This window comes from Lytechinus variegatus, chromosome 2 (assembly GCF_018143015.1).
Source record: "Lytechinus variegatus isolate NC3 chromosome 2, Lvar_3.0, whole genome shotgun sequence".
NCBI classification, from domain to species: domain Eukaryota; kingdom Metazoa; phylum Echinodermata; class Echinoidea; order Temnopleuroida; family Toxopneustidae; genus Lytechinus; species Lytechinus variegatus.
This window is the reverse complement of record NC_054741.1, coordinates 30,375,261-30,397,219: the sequence shown is the minus strand read 5'-3', so window position 1 is coordinate 30,397,219 and position 21,959 is coordinate 30,375,261. Positions and strand designations below refer to the sequence as shown.

General features: G+C 35.0%; 1 protein-coding gene across 1 annotated transcript in view; it reads left to right on the top strand.

The window, feature by feature from the left end:
- Positions 1-21,959, top strand: part of LOC121409733 (dentin sialophosphoprotein-like) — a 137,247-nt gene that overhangs the window by 45,469 nt on the left and 69,819 nt on the right. The window contains exons 4-6 of the mRNA XM_041601640.1: positions 4,474-4,541; positions 20,131-20,236; positions 21,133-21,227. Of these exons, the coding sequence (XP_041457574.1) occupies positions 4,474-4,541; positions 20,131-20,236; positions 21,133-21,227 (269 nt within the window). The remainder of the gene's footprint in view (positions 1-4,473; positions 4,542-20,130; positions 20,237-21,132; positions 21,228-21,959) is intronic.

The window sequence follows — 21,959 nt, the reverse complement described above, 5'->3', positions numbered from 1 at the left end:
TCTAGAGTAGATAGTAACCCATTGCTCAAAATAGAATGGACATTGTCACTTTTTGAAGGTAAATTATAATTGGCCTTGTAAAACCCAGATTATAACCTAATATGTAACTCGGATTACAGCATCTAAAACTGGTTGCAAGTGTAACTCATTGCTTGGCTCATTAACAAGTTATTCAATAGGTCACTTGGATAACTCATATTTATATAACTAACAATATAGCTCATTGAACTTGAATTTTTAATTTTTTTATCATATCCAAACTCATGGTTCAGAGAAAAACACATTTTCAAGTCCAGTAGTATAAATAAAATCATGTTAATGAAAGTATTAAAAGAGATTGTTCTGTGAAGCTTAGTGTTTGAGTTTTATGATTTTACCTTTAAGGCAATTTCACACAAGGATATACCAGCCATAGCAGCGATGATACAATTATTAATAGTTTAACCTCATATAGTCCTTCATTTTAATGACATTCATTGACCCATATGTGAGGAATTTTCTTACAAAGTCACATACATTTTCTGATCAGTTTGTAAGAGCTTGAATGCTCCTCTGATTCCACCACACATGCAGATTGTTATTTACAGGATTCTTTATAGTGCATGTTGTAATTTCATCTTATTTTGTCTATTTGGCACATCAAACTTGAATTTTTATTAATCAACTGCATGATATTGTCCTATGAAATCTACATATGTAGAGTTGATTGTGAGTCAACTTAAGGTTAATCCCAACCCCAATATTTGGTTAGGCATTTATCCTCATTACCAGGTCCCTTGGAGAGGACCTTAAGCTGTTGGTCCTCTAGTTGCTTGCTTACATGTACAAGCATTCTTGCTTTCTTTAATACAAATCAGGTAAAAGATCAACACCATTTACCATTAACATACCAGCATATGCATAGGAAAACCTATTGGCAGTATCATCAAGCACATAAAGACCCCTCCTGAAGATACATGTTGTTCCCACATGGTATCTTCTTGCGCCAGTACATCATCTTGCTTAGATCTGAAAGCATCATCCATGCTTGAGAAACTACCAGATAATCTCTGACTGGATGGCATCCAGACCATTGTTAGTCAATCTTGCGGTTTGGGGTTGTTGTAATGGTGTATATTTAGTGGCTGCTGACAGTGACCTGCGTGCTATTACGGGATCATTCCGGCCCAGGCCACGCGCCGTTGGGATAGACTGTAGGCACACACCATCTCAATCCATGGCCCCATTCACATCTTAAAGAAACAATGCTCTTGGATATACCTGATAACTTATGGACTTAAATTTGTACATTACTGTCACTTTATTTTCACTACCTGACTCTGAAGAAAACTTCTTTAGGATGTATTAAATGAAAAATATATGTTGATATGTTTTAGTATAGCCCATTTCCTTTCCTTTAGTGTTATCCAAGGGAATGGTCAACCTAGATGTTTTTTAAAGTATATTTTCATTTAACTCATTTAAAAAGCTTCTTTTATCACTTCTGGATATCCCATTTCCACTTAAAGTTATTACAATACACACTTTAGGTTGAGTAATCCTTTCTATATTTCATGAAAATATGGTTTGTGTATGTGATTGAGCATAATGAAGTTGTAATCATAAAAAATAAATAAATCAAATATCACTATACTTCTTAATGTATTTAAACCAAACCTGTTTAATAAATGATTGACTATGAATAGATACGATAATGCTGCTAAGGTAATCATAATTCTCATATTTGTTGTATACTGTTTATTAAGAGGGCTTTAATTTCATGTATGAAGGGGGTTATAGACTGAACTTGATTCTTCATTTATTCTGTCCTACGTCCTCCATCCAGCTATCTCAGGAATTCATCATCGGTATGCTTCCATGCCCCCCCCCCCTCCATCACACACTCCTAACATGTGCTGCTAGTCTAGGAAATAAGACCACAGAACCATTTAAGATACATCTACTGTAGTAGATAGTGGACTATGTGGTTTGTGCGTTGCACTAAAGGCATGTTTTCGATCTGATTGTAGAATAAGATTATGAAGTATTGAACTGGGAATCTTACTTTGACTTTGTCAAACTTTACTGAACTTGAATTTCACTTTAAGTTAGAACTTAAAAGTGTATTGTTTTTTTTTTTGCGAGACAAATTACATCATGTTCTACATGTATATCAACCTTTCCACAATGTAGTACATGTACTATATGTCTTGAATGATGGACTCAAAATACTACCACTGTATATTTGAAGATCACCACCGTATCTTGAAGAATTTTTTTTCATGCCGTTTATGGTACATTCAGAGTCTGAAAGGCCTTAAGCATAGACTAAGCATTATCTACCTTGGTATTGATAGTGGACCCATTGCTCATGCTCAGTGCAGTGTCGATAACCATGCATAACCAACTGATTCCCCCCTCCCCTTCCACTGGCTAGCCGACCAGCAACCAACCATCCCGAACCCTCCAGACCAACCAAGCCAAGAGATAGCCGACGACGCAATAATGCCGTCACGACAGGATGCCATAACTTAACAAAACAGGGACATATCCACTTGCTCACAATCGAAACCTCACCCCTCCCCCTGCGACGACGACAATCGGCCTGTCATTTGTATTTTGTCGGTTTGTTCGAATTGTAAATAGCCCCCCTCTTCCTCTGTGATCCCCCTATTTTTTGTGCTCAACTGCTGCAAGTGGAATCTTCATTACTCGGTGGTGTGAGGCTTCGAGTGACTTGATCGTCAAACATCTCTGCATGACTCAAGTTTTCTTCAGTGGATATACTTTCTCTCATATGGATTAGTAATCATTAGTTGCATGGACATTGTAATATACCATCCTTTTTGTGGAGTAGGCCTTTGAACTGCAACTTTCATCGTGTGTTTTCTCATTCTTGCATGGATGTGGTATATTTGTGGAATACATCTTGAATTACACCATGATTGATCATTTTAGGAATGTGAAGGGGAAGGAGTTGGCAGGTATGTGATTTTTGAGAGGCACCTAACGAGGTTTCCATTGTCATTAATTACATGCTTGATCAGGATGATTAAGTGATAATTAGTGTTTAACACCTTAACACATAGAGAGGATCCAATGCCAGAGAATCTCTTATAACAGGAGCTTATCCTTCACCAATCTAGTTGTTTATGAAGATTTTTAGATTGGATTACAAAAAATATATAAGTTTTTGAACTCAAAATGATTTTCTAATGTTTCAAACTGAGCATTATTTCAAGATCGTTAAAAGATTTTTTTTTCTTTTCCATGAATATATAGTATGCCTTTCAAATCTATAGCCTCTGGGCTGTCCAAAACAATATTTTGGGCCACACAAACATATGGTACAAGTCCAAGCAGGGCTGACCTTAATTACACTGGTGGGATATTGTGCAAAGATTTCTGCCTCTCCAAGTCCAAGGTCCTTGCATATCTTGTGCTCTTGCAACATTTTTGTTTTGGCTGGTCCAAATTATATGACGGTAATAAGGAGTTAATGAAGGCCCAAATCTTGGCAATGTGAAAGACTGAATTGCGTTTGGAAAACTGAGCTACCAAAAAATTATATATTGAACAGCCCAAAACTTGAGCTTTAGATTTGAAAAGGATATAATTTATAGAGATTCAACTTTTTTAATCAATTTTGCATTACACTATAAATCTTTATAAAGGTTTAAGCTCTAACAAGTTCACTGTGGTACACATTTTTACATTGCTATCAGAGCTCAGATCTGAAGACTGACCTTAAAGTTATTTCAAGATGGATATTTTAGGATATTGGTTTGTCGGACCTTCTGCTATTGGGCACTTAGATGTCTCAACCAATTACTCTTCTCTCTGGTCTCAAGTTAAAAGTCAAAGGTCATCTTCATTATGTACTAATTCAAAAAATGTGTTTGTGTCTATGTTGGCTAACATAAACAAGTGCACAGAGATGGAAATGATTGAATTAATTGTGTTAATCATGACAGGTGTATTGTTCAAGATTCCAAGCCTATCAGGGAAATCAGGGAAAATTATTTTACTTTTTCCAGTCAGGGAAAATCAGGGAATTTGATGAAGAATACCTCAAATCAGGGAAAATGCCTCAAACGAGGGAAAAATCAGGGAATTTTGATCAGCCCAAAAGTCGAACGCACGGTATTCAGTCAGACTCTGTTATATTTTGTTGCATATCAAAACAACATCCATTGAATGACTGGTTATGGTGGTTACTAATTAGTTTTACATTATTGTTTTCATACTGAAAAATTCATGTAATAAATAACTTAGAAAACATGCGAAACTGGGAATGGGTTTAAATAATTATCAGGAATTTGTTTTAACTTCATCAGGGAAAAATCAGGGAATTTTGTTTTCTTGAAAAGCTGTAGTTGTTGAATATTTACTTTTTCTTTTCTGCAATCATTTCATTTTCCGAAATCATTTGTTCATTGATCTGATGAGTTGATGATCAAACTCACCATTCTTTAATTTTGTGTGTCTTTACAGAGAAGCTCCTGAACTCGTCAGGAAGAGAGCTTCGACGAGCGCTCTTCTCCCTCAAGCAGCTCTTCCAGGTAAGCAATTTGTTCTGATCACTTCTTCCTCTCTGGAAATCAACCTTCTCAATGAGAAGCTGTATGGGTCAGTGATCCTTTAAAACATACCCTTCATGATCTAGGTTCACTGAACTGGTGCTGCTCCAGAATCTCCGCGTTGCTAAAGGGACTATATTCAGGGATGCTTTACTGGAAGTTGTGATGTAGTGAAATTTTGGACGCTTGCATGTCACAGCTCTTGTAAGAATGTTAGAAAGGCTGTAAATTTCTCTGTATACGGGGGGGGGAGTCAATATTTCTGATTTACATAACACTTAACCACCTAATGTCCCGCAAAAAAAACACCCAACAATCATTGAAACTTACATATAAAATGAACACAAAGAAGATATATGTTAATAGAAAAAAAATTTGTATGACATATCAAAATAAAAAAAAATTATTAAGTGATTGTTGATCATTTAAAAGTTTGAGTAATTCATAAATGAATGGATAAAGATGAAGTACAACTAATTAATGTGAATAAATTAGTTATGTGAAATGACGTGTTACACTAGTGTTACTGAAATCAAATAAAGTCTAATGAATTGGCAATCCCCTGCACTTGAATCCTCTAAAATTCACTTTCCAAAATGAAAGATGTTGATTCTATATTCTATATTTTTCATTTCATTTATTTATTCACGTCCATTAAAATACATTGAGCATACAAAAACATCAAAAATACATTAAAAAAAACAAGGAAACAAAGACACATAGCAAGATGCAAGAAAGATTTTAAAAAGGGCTAAGATTGTATAAGGATAATTACAGTACATGCATAAAAAATGAACATGAAATGGGAAACTGCAAGAGAACAAAGCAAATGTTCTGTCGATTTTTAAATCATAATTCATTGATTTGTTAGATTAATTTATTCTTTGATTTTTTTTTGTCAAGTCATCTTCAAAGACAATCTGTAATATAGAGCATGAGAACAAAAATTGGAAAATTCACGTATAATTCTTTAAAGAAACTGAAATCACAGACAAAGGCGGGACAAGTTCATACTTAACTCCCATGGCAATAGGAAATTCCCAAGTGTGCCAGTAGAGGCAGTTGGCCCAGATCTCTGCTTTGGAAAGTCCATGACAATTTTGGATATCCTGAAAGTGGGCGCTATCTTGCAGTTTTAATGGCAGTGTCATAATTCTGATTTGATTTGATGTGAGATAAAGATTCTAATCTAAACTGTTTGAACTTGAGAAAAGGGGACATAGCAGTAGGGAGGGGAAGATGAAATGCTATTTGTGTTTCAAGGTTTTTTGACCACGACTTTCCTTTCCAACTTGCGTATGGACTGTAGTCTGCATACCGGGGCATTTTTTTCATGAGGTTAAGACCCCTAATGGAACACATTATTTAATTTAGTCTATTTTAGATTTTGAAATCTCAGCAAAAGTCAAAGGTATACTTCTGTATTTCAAATATTTGTTAAATGCTTACATTCTGTATCTGGATGTAGATAACAGAAAACTTTCTATGTCCGGATAATATATATTGTCTCTGATCTATAGGTTCATATTATGGACTCCTTACCAATATAATTAGTTTATGCTTGACATTGCATAGTAGGCCTATTTAAATATTTAGATTCTAATTTTGGTTGATAAGTTTTGATTTTAGTGAAAAGATATAAAAGGAGGCCGGGACATGGAGGGGTGATTGATGTTGTTCATGGAGACTTCATAAAACTGTGCAGTCTTGAGAGACATATTCTATTTTTGTAGTTTGTCAGATTGTTCTCTCTATGGATTTTCCTGGAATAATTGATATGATATTCAGGAATACCATACCTCTAACTGTCTCCCATTTAATATAGATGTGGGAGGGAAGTGGGTATCAAGTTCTTTATTTTATTGTGGTAGTATTAATAGCGTATTCCTTCAAATCTCGAACAGTGACATTTGTATGACATGTGTTTTTATCTGAAAAGCTCACTGCCTAGGCTAGAATTCATTATTATTTTAAAAAATAGTTTACCTTTCCTGTTGTTTTACAAAGATAATGTGAACAATATTGCTTTAAAAATATCTCTCCATAGTCAAGCATTGTCTCCTTTAAATGAACCCATTTCTGAAAAGGAATTTAAAAAAAAGATATCTGAAATTCAGAGTTACTGTACATCTCCTGTGCCTTCATGATATACATGTATCAGTTAAATAAAAATTGTCATACAGGCATTACATTTAGGCCTACATGTATATAAAACACAGAAGCAACATAAATCTGCTACACTTTGAAAAAAATCACTCTCTTCATTTTCATGAATCACCATAGAAACACAATAAAGCACTTTAATCGCCAACTTTACGTGAGGTTAACGACATTAGTCCAGGATGTTCATAAATGCAGTAACAAATAGTTGAAATGGAAAAAATGAAGAATTTCCCTGTTTCATCATGAAACAAGGAACGATTTGCCAAGATAACAGCAATGAGGGATGCCATAAAATCATACTTTAAGTTTGAAATCTCTTCTTTGAAAAACAAATATGAATGAATGAAAGAAAAATATGCTGCATTCCAATTAAATTTGTTGGCGGCTTTCACTTAAGAGAGGAACTGTTTTTAGTTTTGATATTCGTTGAGGAAAAATAGAGCAGGGAAGAGTCATAATTGGTGGAGATTTGTTGGGATGCCCGGAAAGGCTCAAGTCTGACAGGATATTCAATTTTACGGAGTGATTGGGAAGACCTCCTTAAAAGCATCCAGAATTGTAATGCCAGGCTGTTTAGAGTGAGAATATCTCTGTGGTATACTGCGGTAACAGTCTGCAAATAGATCTGTGAATTTCTTCTTTAGATCTGAACGTAGTACAAAATGATGGTATCAGATCTGCTATAGCTTGAGCTCAATTAAGAAAAAATGTTTGTATTTTATTTTTCCTTGTTTGTTCACCTGATTATTTTCCTTTTTAAATGATCTTAGCTCTCACAAAGGGGAAGAAGGTGTATACTGATACTTTCAGATCTACTATATTTTGAGCTCAATTAGGAAAAAATGTATTTATTTTAGTTTTCTTTGTATATTCACCTGGTTATTTTCCTTACAAAATGATCTTCGCTCTCACAAGAGCGAAGTTGTTTTGTAAAACTTAATTATATCACCTAGATGTTATGTTGCATATTTATGCTGAGTGCAGAAATAAAATAAAATAAAATCAAGATGATGTAGTTTGATTTATGACAAAACTTAAGAAAAAAATTAAGGTAATTTTTTTGCATTTACTTCTGATTATTGAAATTATCCTTAATTTATCTTTGTTTTCATATCATATAATAGGCTTTTGAAAGTTGCTGTAGGGTTTAATCTAATTAAGTACAAGTAAATCTGCCCAAAGTTAACTGAATATTTTGGGACCAGGGATATTTGCTTGATGCAAAATTGCAGCTTTGGCAAAATTTGATTCCAAAATTGTAACGCATATTCTGGTGTGGAAAAGATGCTTCAAAGATTGTATGACTTGTGGAACGTCAATTTGAGCAGAGTTTTCTGTTTTCTCCAAATGTCATTATGACACTCTTCATATTATTCCATGAAATGGATAAAAAGAATTTATAATCTATTCTATCAATTTGCTAATTTTCATGGTGTGTCATTGAACAGGAGGAGGTAACTTGATAGGAAATGTAGAACTGATTTTATGAGAGGAACAATTAAAGCTAAATGATTCATGCCAATTATCTCTAATCATCACAGTTAATCCCCACACCACCTATTCCTGCAGCTCTACATGTATGCCAGTACTATTTTAGTACACAATGTGACACAGGATTAGGAATACATAATCACTAAAATTCATAATGTTCAATTTCTTCATCAAGATCTGAGTCTGAGATTTAGGTAGGGTTTATGTGACATTGTTCTATTGTTCAGTGATTATCTTTTGTTGGATAGTCTAGGGGCCATATTTCTTGCACAGGTCTCATATTTCTATTGATATGTGAACTGATTCACCTCTATTTTTACATTGGATCGAGAAGGCATGCAGGAAATGGTTGTACGTAATCTGTATTCAAAAGCGTTGTCGAGGCTGTTACGTACATCTTTTCTTTCTTGGAAATGAGAGGTCTTGTATTTAGACTTGTAAAGAAGCTATCCAAACTCGACACTTCGGTGCTGATATAATGTGAAGACTCTACCAACACCCCCCATATTGAACAGAAGTTATTCAGTTGATTATGAATTCATGAATTTATTTACCTTCCTCCTGGCTCCAGAGCTATTGTAAAATTCATTATTGCACCTTAAGTTTGCAGCAGAGACAAAATTTCAAAGGGGCTCAGGGCACCCCCCCCCCTGACATGCTCAAAAGATCTCTGGAAAGTTTTAAAAAAAGAGCCCCCCAAATTCCCCACTCACTGCAATGGTAAAGCTTCTGTTCCAGTGTTGCAGATTTCAGCAGTTGTGAAAAGTACAGGTAGCCTTCGAAAATAAACATAGAATTTTTTGCCTGGTTTGCAAGTCTGCAAATGGAAATAGACAATGGAAAACATGAAATACACCTGTTGAGTTTTCAACTTCTTGATATAAGAAAATTCCACAGTAAGGGGGAAACGAAAGGGCAACATTTTCTGTTATATCCTATTTAAAATGTATAAATGTTTAGGAAATTTGACGATTTCTGGAGTTTCGGCCTTAGGGGTCATTTTTAAACTTTTGGGTATTAGAAAGAACTTGGGTCCTGAAATCCATACTTTTGATCGACAAACACTGTTGATACTCAAAATGATATCATTTTCATGTTCAAGAGCAGGGAACATGATGATACTTTTGTTACAAATGATATGTCAGAGGAGAGCTTTGGAAGGATTAGATGTTTGATAATACTTCCTGGCGTTGAAAGCATTTTGAGGATAATTGTTTCATGCAGGGAGTGTAATGAGAGGAAGGAAGGAAGGACTAATGACTAGACAGGTTGGTAGGAACTAAGAATCATGTTGTTGCCAGACAAAACAAAAACTGGTCTTGGTGATAGTTTTGGCCTATACACTTATGAACTCTGACAAATAAAACTGCAGATCATACAAGTTCAAAATTTGACATTCTAGAAAGTGATGGCATTCGGTTAACTAAGTTTGCCATGAATGAAATATGGCACTTGTTTAATGAAATACTGTCAAAGAGTAGAAAAATTTGCATGGATGGAATGATGGGTGTTAATACTGTACTTGTTTTTACCTCTAGTGTAAATAGTAGACAATATCTTACACAGTAAACACAGTAAACAGTTTAAACTTTAATACAATGCTGTTAATTATATGAACTTTACAGTAGTTGTTCAACAGTTTTAACAACCATGCCTGCTTACCAATAATTTATTGAGAATTAAATATCAAATATTAAACATTTTTGTTTAAGATTTTAAACACTTTTGATCCATTTAAACCACTACTGTAAGGTTCACATGATGTCGAGTGTTGTATAAAAAAACTTAAAAAGCATTTTTACTGTGAACCTTTTAAGCAAAATGGAAGACGTCGTAATAGCTATCTAAAAAGCAACATATGAGTGAGGGTGTAATATCCTGCCCCCACCAAAAAGCATGATCTTGCAAGAGATTATAATTATGCAGAATGACGCACAAAAGATACATACATGTACTTCAGCACTGAGAAGAAGATTTCATGATTTTATTTGGAGATAAAGCCTTTCTTTCTCCAGGTATGGTGTAGGCCCCTAGCTGGGCCAAATTGGAGCCAGCCAAAACAGAGAATGAAATTAATCAATTCCTGTGCTCTTTGAGCAATTCATCTTTCTTATTTTCATTAATAAAAAAGGAATCATTTCTTGGCTCCAAGCGGAGAGATAATTCACTTGTCACCAGTACACGTAGCTGTGTGAGTGTGTCATTTTTTTTCCTTATACATTCACACAGATTTTACCAATTATGCTTCCAGTCATAAAGGTTGCGAAACTTTTATCTTCATGTCTTTCCTCATTATTTGCAAAATGCTTCATATTTTCTGCCTGATTATGTGGTTACTAATGGTCCATTGTCTGCAAAAGTCATCGAATCACAATATTTATGAGCATTTCATTGTTGTTTGGTTCACAGTGACCCAAGTCTGTAAGCACGATGTGAAACAAGAATGTCATGGGCTGTGATAAGATTTCTCTACCTCTTCAATAGGGGGTTCAAAGTACAGCACTCTTGAAATGATAGAATACATTATAATGTGCATAGACATCATTTATTTCAGACATTGAGCATAATGATGTTTATATGAACTCATTTTGTAATACTAGTGATAAAATGGCAGAATTATGGATGTGTGGATAATGGTCTTAACATTATCTTGCCATAGATTTTGATCAAGCTATGAAATAGAATGTGTTTGATATCGATCTGCTCAAATTTGCAATTACCTGGTGTAAGATGTTGTATTGATAATAGACCAAAATGGTTAGGTACAAGTCCCTTCAAAAGAAGAATGTCTCAAGGACAAGCTGTATTATAAAAATAAATTGTCTTTGACTTTAAAAAGTGTTAATTACTTATGAAAATATTTTGTGTGATTTATCCCCCCCATTTGGGGTGTGATCGTGTGTGGATGAATTCATGATCTAAAATCAAATAGTGGAATTCATCAATACATACCATTGATTGCTAGCAATGTTTGTGCAAGAGTTGAATGCATCCCCTCAATATGAAGGCCTACCAACTGAATGTTGATCATTTCAAGATTTAAATTCACAAAAATGGTGCTTTAGTTTGTTCTTTAGTTGGTAATTCATTATATTTTCATGAATTTGACTTTCCTGGGAAGTGTGGGAACATGAACAATGATGTGGTACCTTCCTAAAGAATACAACAATAGAATATTCAGCTCCATGGATGACAATGAAAATGATTTTCATTGTATGGGATGTACGGAGCTTATGAGATGTTGAAATTTAATCTTGATAGGATATGCTATTAGGTTTTTCTATCAAGCTGTGTATTCTTATCTGTCAGTGCTCATCAAGCCTTGTTATGGTTTGCCTTCGAAATTACAGTCTTCATTTTCAGAGGTGGAACTCATCTGCACCCTTTTGGCTATACCGCCTACTTCTATAAAAAGAAGAATTTGTGTTGAATAATTGTGTTTCAGTTGATATTAAGATGCTCCCTATATACACACTCTGTGTGCTTAAAAAGAATCTTGATATTGATCAAAACTTGAGAAACCATAGTTCTTAGTGCACTTGAGAATTTGATTCTACTAGATACGTTTGATTGGTATAGTGAAAAGTACTAGTAATGCCTTGACATAGAACATTCGTCAAGTTTCATGATAGTTGTGCAGGTGTGCCATTTGTATTTGCAACTGTTTGAGGAGCTATTGTATTCTGAATAAAATTCTGCTGGTAGGCCGTCACCGTGAGGGGTTGTATCCAACTCTTGCACAAACAGTTGTTGGCAATCATTGGTATATATTGAATTCCAACCAGTGTAGATTGAATAGACATCATGCTCGGATTTCCGAGAAATAAAATTGACCTTTGACCCGTGTCAGGGTATGCTCGTCAACTTGATTGCTGTGACAGCCTTTGTAAATGTCATTGGGTATATATATATTGCAGCATGCAGTCACGGTCAAGCATTCCATATTCCACAGGCTTGAGCTTCAGACGTGAGCAATTATTATGCCCGTTGTACATACTGTATTTAAAAATATTTTGATTAAAAGCCTACAATAACTACTTAGATAATGATGAAATTAAATACTACCCAGAGAGATTTTGTGATGAACTAAACGCATTTGGGCTGCGTTTATGCGACCTCAACCCAGAATCATGATTGGAATCACGATTTGAATCATGATTCAAAACAGCAACATGAATCACGATCCGACAGAATCAGCGTTTATACGACCATCTTTTTAACGCTGTTTCTCCCTGAATTCGGGCCGATCCAGTGCGCATCACAGTGCGCAGTTTGACCCAGGAAGTATAGGTCAACATTTTCGCGCGTGTTTCTAACTTCACGTCGGCTGCTAGATTTTTGCTGCCACCGGAGCTAACGCGCGATCGTTTGTGCAAGTGCAACTCGGCTTCCGAAAAATAAATCTTTTACTTCCAGAATTCCGTGTATTGTACCTCGTATTGTTTTTGTTTACTTGTATTCAATCTTGTCGGTTCATCAAAAATGGTGTTCGGTAGTACTGGGCACGAATTCTGTTAATTTTGTCTCGACAGGCGGTGCCACATCTCCGTTGAAATCCCTCCCTTGCAAGCGCCGCTGAAAGGGACTCGTAGATCGTCTTATATTTCTGTGAATCCCGGTAAGGGATGCTTGTGCTTCAGGCTCAGCCCAAAGCACAAGCAGAGCCCTGAGTTCGTCGTCAGTCCAATTTGTGCCTTTGGAACTTGAAGACATGATTGATGAAAACAGTGAAATCAGGGTGACCAGACGTCCCGTATTTCAGAATATTGAACAAAATGTAGTTAATACATTTAAAAGTGACGAATTTTCATTAAATAACCAACAGCTGACGAAGCAGGGACAACAATTAAATCGATAACTGTAAACTTTTGCAAGTTCTGCGATGATTTCTTGCTACACATGTTCCTTAATACATTGCAAACGAACTGGCCTCCTGCCTGTGTGTGGCAGGCTACTAGCTAGGCATGGAGGATCGAAGCAAATTCTCAATGGTGCAAACACCTCACATGATAAACAGTTTTTCCACCAAAATAATCACAAAATCGGCGGGAAATTCTTATAATTATACTATGGATTCTCAGTTTAATGATTTGGAGATGTAATCGGAGGAAAATGTTATTGACTTTTCATAGATCTAGTTGTTTCAGCTTTCGTTTTGAGTCTTGGTGTGCACGATGCCGCGATGTTTCATCTAATTTTTAAGTTTGACAATATGTTTCACTTTGAAATTTTATTCATTTCTAAAACATTTTATGTTTAAAATTTTAAAAATACATTTAAAAAACACCAAATAAAGTTATGATTTTTATTAGATGATTGGATTTTTTGTTTACTTGAAGTTTGAACTTTTCCCTTTTCTTTATTTTATATATACCCTATCCTTTCTGCTTGCCCTTTTTTGTTCCATCTATCTTTATTTCCTATCTTTCTTTACTCGACATTTTCTTTTCTCTCTCTCTCTCTCTCTGTTCATTTTTCTTTCTTTCCTTCTTTATCCAATATACTTTTTTATTTCCTTCATTCTTTCTTTCCTTATAATTACCTTGGATTCCTTCTCTCTTCGTCTCCTGTTTCTTTTCGTTCTTTCTCTCCTTCCATTGTTTTCTATTTTTTCGTTCTCTTCCCCTTCATTCTTCCCTTCCATTCTTTATTCCTTTCTTCATTTTTCCCTTCTTATTCTTTTCCCTTATTTTTATTTTCTTTCTTTTGTTTCTTTCTTTCAAAGAATGAAGGAAACATGTTTATTTCCTTCATTCTTTCTTTCCTCCTTCTTTTTCTCACCTTTCCCCCTTTAATTGTCTCCTTTATTTTGCGAGACATTTATTAATCTTCCCTTCCTTCCTTTCTTTCTTTCTATATTCATTTCAAAGAATGACGGAAACCTTTTTTTATCTCTTTTATTATTTCTTTCATCCTTTTATTCTAACTTTCTGTTATTTTTTCTGTTTTCCTTCATTTTCTTTCCTTCCCAATCATCTCTTTTCTTTCTCTCCTTCATTCTTTCGTTCACCTTCCCTTCTAATTCTTTATATTTTTTCAAAAGTCTTATTATTATACTATGGATTCTCAGAAGCCCACACTTTGTGTGGGCTTCTTTGTTGATCTTCGTTTGTCAATTGTCCCGTATTTCATTTTGTGAAATCTGGTCACCCTGAGTGAAATATACAAATGACGCTACAGTACAACCCCGGGGTACAATACACAGAATGATAATTCCTAAATGCACATGACAATTGGCATATACCGGTACTAGTACACTGGCAATCTGCTACACGAAAATTAACCTGCACGAAACACAGCGCGCGCCTTTGAGTCGAACCCGGAAGAAGCACGACACAATGACGTCATAGAATCATGATTCAAATCACGATATCGTTTATACGACCTTTTTCGTTCGTGATTCTACAGAAACGTCTTTCCAAACGCCCTTTTTTTCGTGTTTCATGTTTGTGATTCTAATCATGATTATATTCAATTTCGACTAAACGCAATCGTGATTCTGCAGAATCGTGATTTGAATCATGATTCTAATCATGATTCTAGGGTAAAAAAGTGTCGAATAAACGCACCCTTGGACACATTCTCATGAAAATATTATACACCTTTAATGGTGAGTGCTTTTGTTAGGGTTACATTGTCTGAGTTGGGGAATACTTCAGACCATTATTGCCCCTCAAACCAACAAACATTGTATCATACATGCAGGGGTCGCGGAAGGGGGGGGGCTTCAGCCCCCCACTATTTTCCAAAACCATGTACCAAAACGTAAAAATTACCATATGATTGTGATTTTTTGCATGGTCAGCCCCCCACTTTGAAAACCACTCCGCGGCCCCTGACATGCACCAAAATGAAAATGATTTTAATTTGTATGTATAGTTTGTTACTAAGAAATTTGTAAGGTTTGTCTTTGAGATTAATGATAAGAGTTATTCAGAAAATAAGATTATTTCAGAAACTTGGTTAATGTTTGACAAATACCATATGTATGGATCTCTAAAATGGCACTGTTGCTATTGCTTTATTTGGTTGAACACAGTCTAATGAAGTATATTCATCTTTTAGTTTTATTTTACATATATTTGGTATTTCCGATAATTTGTTTTGCCTTCAATGGTCAGCAGTGGGAAATCTTTTTAATTAGTACTTTACTTTGAAGTAATACATTTTAATTACAGCCAAAGTGAAACATAACAGTACTTATCGCTTGGTAGATGATAAATCCATCAAATGTCATAGTAAATTTAAGAAAAAGAAGCAATAAAAATAGACTATATTTAGTTAAACCACTCAAAATACCTTGAATTACTTCGCATCTCGTCACAGAGCAGAGAATAAGAAAAAATCAATAGACTGAACAAATATATACAATTTCAGAATGTTATTGTGAATGATTGAACATAATGACAAATTCAATCAATTACATGTAACTTATCTCTGTTAAACTATTTTGACATCTTTGTCTGTTCAAAGTTCATGATAAGGCAAATATAATGTACATGACAATCAAAAGACTAGACTGATATTTAACCTTTTCAGTTTGGAGAAAAAAAAATTGCACTTGTGTTTTTAGGGTATAGGATTCATGAGTATAGGTGGTTTCAGACCGCCTTGAAGTTCGTCAGTTCCAGGTATTCTCTGATCGGGAAATTTACCCCGATCAGAAAATACCAGGTATTTTGGTAATGTGAAAGCAAACTATACGTAATTTCCCCGAAAGAAAATACCCCCTAAATAGTAGGTACTTGGCGAAATTACGAGAACTTTCGCGGTGATTTTTCCAAGGTCGCAGGTATTTTTTCAATGTGAAAGCAATTAACGGGAACTTTTAGCCCAGCGTGTCATTGGGCACGGGAGCTGTTGGAGGCTGCTGGGGTAGGGATTTTGAATCTCGCACCTTGCCTGCTTATCAGACCATACTGCGCATGCTTGTAACTTTAGGAACTTATCCTGAAGGGTATGCTTCGGGGCGATGTGAATGCAGGAATAATCAATGGGTATTTTTTAGCCTAAAAAAGTTCTTGTAATTTAACAGGGACTAACAGGGAACAGGGACTGTGATCGAGGCGGTTTGAAACCACCTTATGAGATCTTGAGTCCTCCCTATGATCGGTAAAGATATAAATATTGCCCCACTTTGAGATGCACCATATAACTGTATTCATACTCTAATTGAAGATACCTTTGTTCACAACCTAAAATCACGCAATATTATTCACTACATCCAGTTATACAATATCATTCATTTGCAACAGTACATGTCCTGTATTGGAACAACAAATCAAAAGTAAGAGCAAATGTGAGATACTCTAGATACCCATTTTCTGTATGCTGTATTCAAGAATTCTCTTGTCTAAATGTGGGGATGAAATTTGAATTAGGTACTTTTATGAAGTAGAAGGAACCTTGTCTTGTTGTATATTGATGAGGTCTTTATTCGTTTGCTGGAATCAATCAAAGCCTAATGCATGCAAGGTGGTAGATATGGGGACCCTCCAACTCAAGGAAATCTTCACTACTTCCTCATTACCCAAATACCTTCAACCATTCAGTGTAGATTCATTGAAGATGCTATGAAATGAGTCCAGGGACAACATAATGTATCTATTCATTCCTAGCCAGTTTTACCAATCTCGGAAATCCTAGCTTTTGTATTGAAAGGTTACCAGTGCTTCTATTTTCATGGAAGGGGAATTTTTCATTGCAACTATTTCAAATGTGGAGTCAAGAATATCATGGGCATTATGGCCCATGGGTAGGCATACATTCATGTTATACAAATATCTCATTACATTTACAATCCAATTAATTGTTTTGTTTTTGGTTTTAAATGTCACACTGACTTGGTCCTAGTATATCTTTTCTTGGGTTAAAGGCAGACTGTGTTACCTTTCTCAAAATTTTATTTTGTTCCCTATGCCACTAATAACTCATCCGATTAATATTAGTCAATTAAATAAGTATGATGAAATGGTATCTATTAGGGCAGATGTGAAAATATTAACTGGACGGTTCAGAGTTATTTACAATTAAACTTATTTTCCGGAAATATTTCCTTTCACAATGGGAAATAATAAATATGAAAATAACAAATGATGATTTCCTTCATTTTAGCCCTGAGCCTGGATCCTCTACAAGTGACCATAACCTTGTATTTATTAAATGAGCACTGAATTCCTTGCATAGTTCTCTTTACAATGATGATTATGTAAATGTTTTTGTACCATGTTGACCATGGGAATTTTTATAAAAATGACCTAGAAAGTATGATTGACAGGAGTAATAGGAATGACAAAGCCTGATGACACAAAGGTCCTATATTTAGGTCTGTAAGACTCCTCCCTCTATTACACCATATAATGCAAGATGTTTCATTATATATCAGATGTACATGTTAAACAGGTTTTTAATAATTAATATGAAATTAGATAAGTGTGAAATCCATAGGCCTACATTGTATTATTTGCCACAAGCACTTAGTAGTTTATACATGCTCGCCTACATGTAGTTGTTTCAGCTTAAAGATGTATTTAAAAAAAGATATTAATAAGAAACATGATAGGTCGCAAAACCTAATTCTGCTGTGCATTTGATTTAAAAATTGTATTATGCAAACTATATGTATTTGCTATGAATCAATTTCTGATTGATTTTATCAAGCTTTTATTGATTTTTATTTTTAATTAAAAATCTTGAGAAAAAAAATGGTTCTGAAAATAATAAATTGAACTGATGATCAAAACAATCCCAGTCACCCTGCATCAGTGTTTGTGAATATGGGTATTGCTGTACCAGGCGAACATTTCTCTGCCTTCATCAATCAGTCCACTAAACCACACAATCCAGCCCACTCTATTATGCTTTTCACACTGCATATATTTTCCTTGACCCCGGGAAATTGGTGGGGCTAATGGGGGTCTTAGCCCCACCAATTTCCCCGGGGTTAAGCTTAGCCCCCTTCGTTTTCACACTACGTATTAGCAAAGTGAGCTAGCATGTTAAATAGTACGGTACTATCTGGCCCTGCAAAAAAGCAGGGTTAGCCGGCTTATCGCGGTGCTAAGAATTGAAATTACACGTTAATCAGGCTCTGTGTGGCAAAATCATCAATATTCATGAGCTGTGCGATAGGCTGGGGTTAAGTCGTTAACCCCGGCTAAGCAAACAGCATGGCGTTAAGAAAGACAGTTTGAAAACCCCAAAAGATAGTATGGGGTTAAGGATAGTATGGGGTTAAGGAAATGCAGTGTGAAAAGCATATAACAGTTTGAAACCACACAGTTTATTCCACTGATTGATGACATGGGTAAATAATAAAGGTAACAGACTCTATACCTGTAAATACCAGCACTGTTTGACTTTCTCATACATTGCGTATGGAAACGGAATATGTTAGCTTTGGGCAGGGAGGTGGAAGAGAGTTAATTCACTCGAATCAAACATGATGGAGTATATTTACATGAGTACATTGTAGGAAAGGGCTACACCCCCTTGCATTTTTGTTTACAAGATAATCCTAGTCATCCCCTTGATTTAAAGGGCAATTTTGTTAGGAGGAAGTTGTAAATGCATTGTAATCTTTGTTAGTTTATAATATGTCTGTACATTATTTTGGAAGAATGTCATGCAAAGAATTGCTCTTCAGAATAAGATGTTGTATGTAACTTTCAAAATTTGACCAAAAAAGAAGAAGATTTATTTAAGTTTTCTGACCAAACATTTGTACGCAGTCCTATACAAATTTTAGTAAATTTCTGATCTTTTGCTGATTGAAGCATACACTTTGTCTTGAGTACATTGAAATCAAAATCTCTAATGATTTTGAAACAGTTTCTTCCACAATTGAAATACATTCTAATGGAATTTGTATAATAATGAACAAAACATCTATGAATGCTGATATCTATGAGTAAGAAAATGAATTACCTAGATAGATTATAAAGATTGTTAATAAATTAATTGATAAATCATAGCACTGTCATCAGGTTGTTTTGACTTTTATGCCCTATATTGAATCATTTGAAAGAAATTAAATAATTACACATACCAGTTCATGAATCTCTCAAGGCCATATTGAATTTGTGGGAATTGTGAGGAAAAATGACAATTGTTTCCCTACATGAACGAGCCTGGATCAACTAGACAGTTAATGAGTGTATAAACTTGATCCTGAGCCACAAATTGACAAATTATGTTTCCACCCAATATTAGAATCAGATGGCCTAGATTCAAGTTAGGGTGCACATGGAGGCAATGATGTGGTTAGGTTAGACCATGGTTTAATTTAATTCAGGTGGATACAAGTTTGAGTGAATTGTGTATATGTTGACATGTTGATTTAGAATGAAATATAATTAGTACAAGATCTGATAGATTTTGAGGGTTCCTAATTCTTGATGCAATAAATGCATGCTATGTAGTTGTTTCACTGTTGCTATAGTGTGCATTTGTTTTGTGTAAAACATATTCAACATAAACATTGACAGAATAGATAGAGATTCAGTGCAAGTATCTTTGTTATTTCTTTAGAAACCCTGATGACATTATAATCATTTGATTTGTTCAATTTGATTGAATGTCATTGATTCATCTCCTGTCCTCAAAAATCAAGCTTTTGCTGAACATGTATTGTACATTTGTATTTATTGTTCTCTGTGTATTCTATAGGGTTGTAAGATCTTGAAATGTGATAACTATATGGAATGGGATAAAAGAGAAGTTAGCAATTGGAGATAAAGTTTCAAGGAAATGCAGACAAAAGTATTCCTGGAAGAAGACTTCAGACAGTCTATTGTGTTTAACTTGAATGTTTCTCGACTTGATTCTAGAGACAGGTGAGTGTGGAATAATGTAAAACTTAAAGGGCTCTATTAAAAATGGTAATCTTCTTATGTTCTTTTATTTTTCTTTTGAACAGGATGACAAAGATCTTGTCCATGAATTTGTTAGCTGCGATGGCCTCGACTGCCTCATCAAGCTTGGCTCTGAGGCTGACCAGAACTACCAAAACTATATTCTTAGAGGTAATTGTTTCATGATCATTGTTATTAATATAGAACATCAGTGTCCTTGTCTTGTTTTCATTATTATTTTTACATTATCCCTGAGTATACAAGCTTTGATGGGCTTGACAGATTGTTATCATGATTATGATCATTATTTCAATTACAGTCGTCAGTGCTACATCACCACTATGATAATCACCACCATCATTGTCAGTGATGTCATCTTTGCCCCGTTTTCATCTTCTTGTTCCTACTCCTTATCTCATTAACGTCAGTATCACCATGATTATTGTCATCCTAATTTTCATGTGCATCGTCGTCATCATCATCATCATTTATCATTATTTATCATCATCATCATCTCATCATCATCATCATCATCACCACTACTACCACCACCACCATTGTTGTCGTCATCATCATTACCATCTGTATCCTTATCTTCCTCAACATTTTTATCATCTTCATTTTAATTGTGAATTCATCACTTTCCTCGTCTTCATCACAACTGTAAAATCACTTCCTTCTTTGTTGGTTGTTAATAGATTTCAGTGTCCTATTATTATGGTGAAAGCTGTAATATTTTTTTGGGGAAATAAATCTTTTAAATACAGCTTTGAGTTATTCAGTGATTATTTTTGTATTGTATTATGTCAGCCACCGATGGTATTACAGTAGTAGCTATACTGGCGTTATGTTGTAAATGAAGCATGCTACTTGCATAAGCTGCTAAGTCATTTCCTACAAATGATTACTGTTCCTCCAAATGTGTTTCACATAATGATATCACTCATAAAGTTGAACATCTAATTTGTCATGTCCGTAAACGCCATATGTCATCGTTGTTACTTAACTTCATCCTTTCAGCAGACTTAAGTAATTAAGTTTCCTAATATTAAATCTTGTTCTTCCAGCTATTGGTCAGATCATGCTGTATTTGGATGGTATGAATGGAGTGATTGAACACAATGAGACAATAAAATGGCTCTACTCATTACTTGATATACAGGTAAGCAGCATGTAATTGCCCTAATAAAAAAGTGATTTTCTGTCTACGGACACATTAAATCTGGTTGGTTTTGTACCGGAATCCAAAGTCTTAGCTTTCCAAATACTTTAACCACAGTATATCTCCCTAATATGATCCCTAGATCAATATAAAAATTAAAATGTAAAAAGTAATCTAATCTAAATCCTAAATCTTACATATATATAACCCTGAATCTGACAGCTAAACTCTCATCTGAACTATGTTTCAGAGATAGAACAAAGTTTGTTTTGTAGCTTGGTCAAATCTGAACACTATCCAAAGTACTTTCTTTAAGCAAGGACCCAAATACACAGCCATTACTATCCCTGGCTGGATGTCAGAGGTCTAACTATTAGGCACCTGAATTATGTAATTTTCATGGGATTTGTACAGGGACCATGTGGTTCCTGTACAAACCAGTTAACCAAAAATGCCAACCAACTCCAACTGCACAGATGAAGGCTACAACCCTGTAGTACCATTGCCCTATTTAATATTTAACCTCAAATAGTACAGTTCCAGGCTAAGTAAGATCACCTGCTTAGAAACAGCTCAAAGAACATGAATTCATTGAAACAATGTCCTGTAGGCTGTTGGCAAAGGCAATGATCAACGCCAAAGTCTTGGAGCCTGCCAGGGTTGCCTTTGTCCTCGCAGGGAGTTTGGCTTCAGCCAGATATCCACTGAGTCTGTACAAAGACCATGAATGTT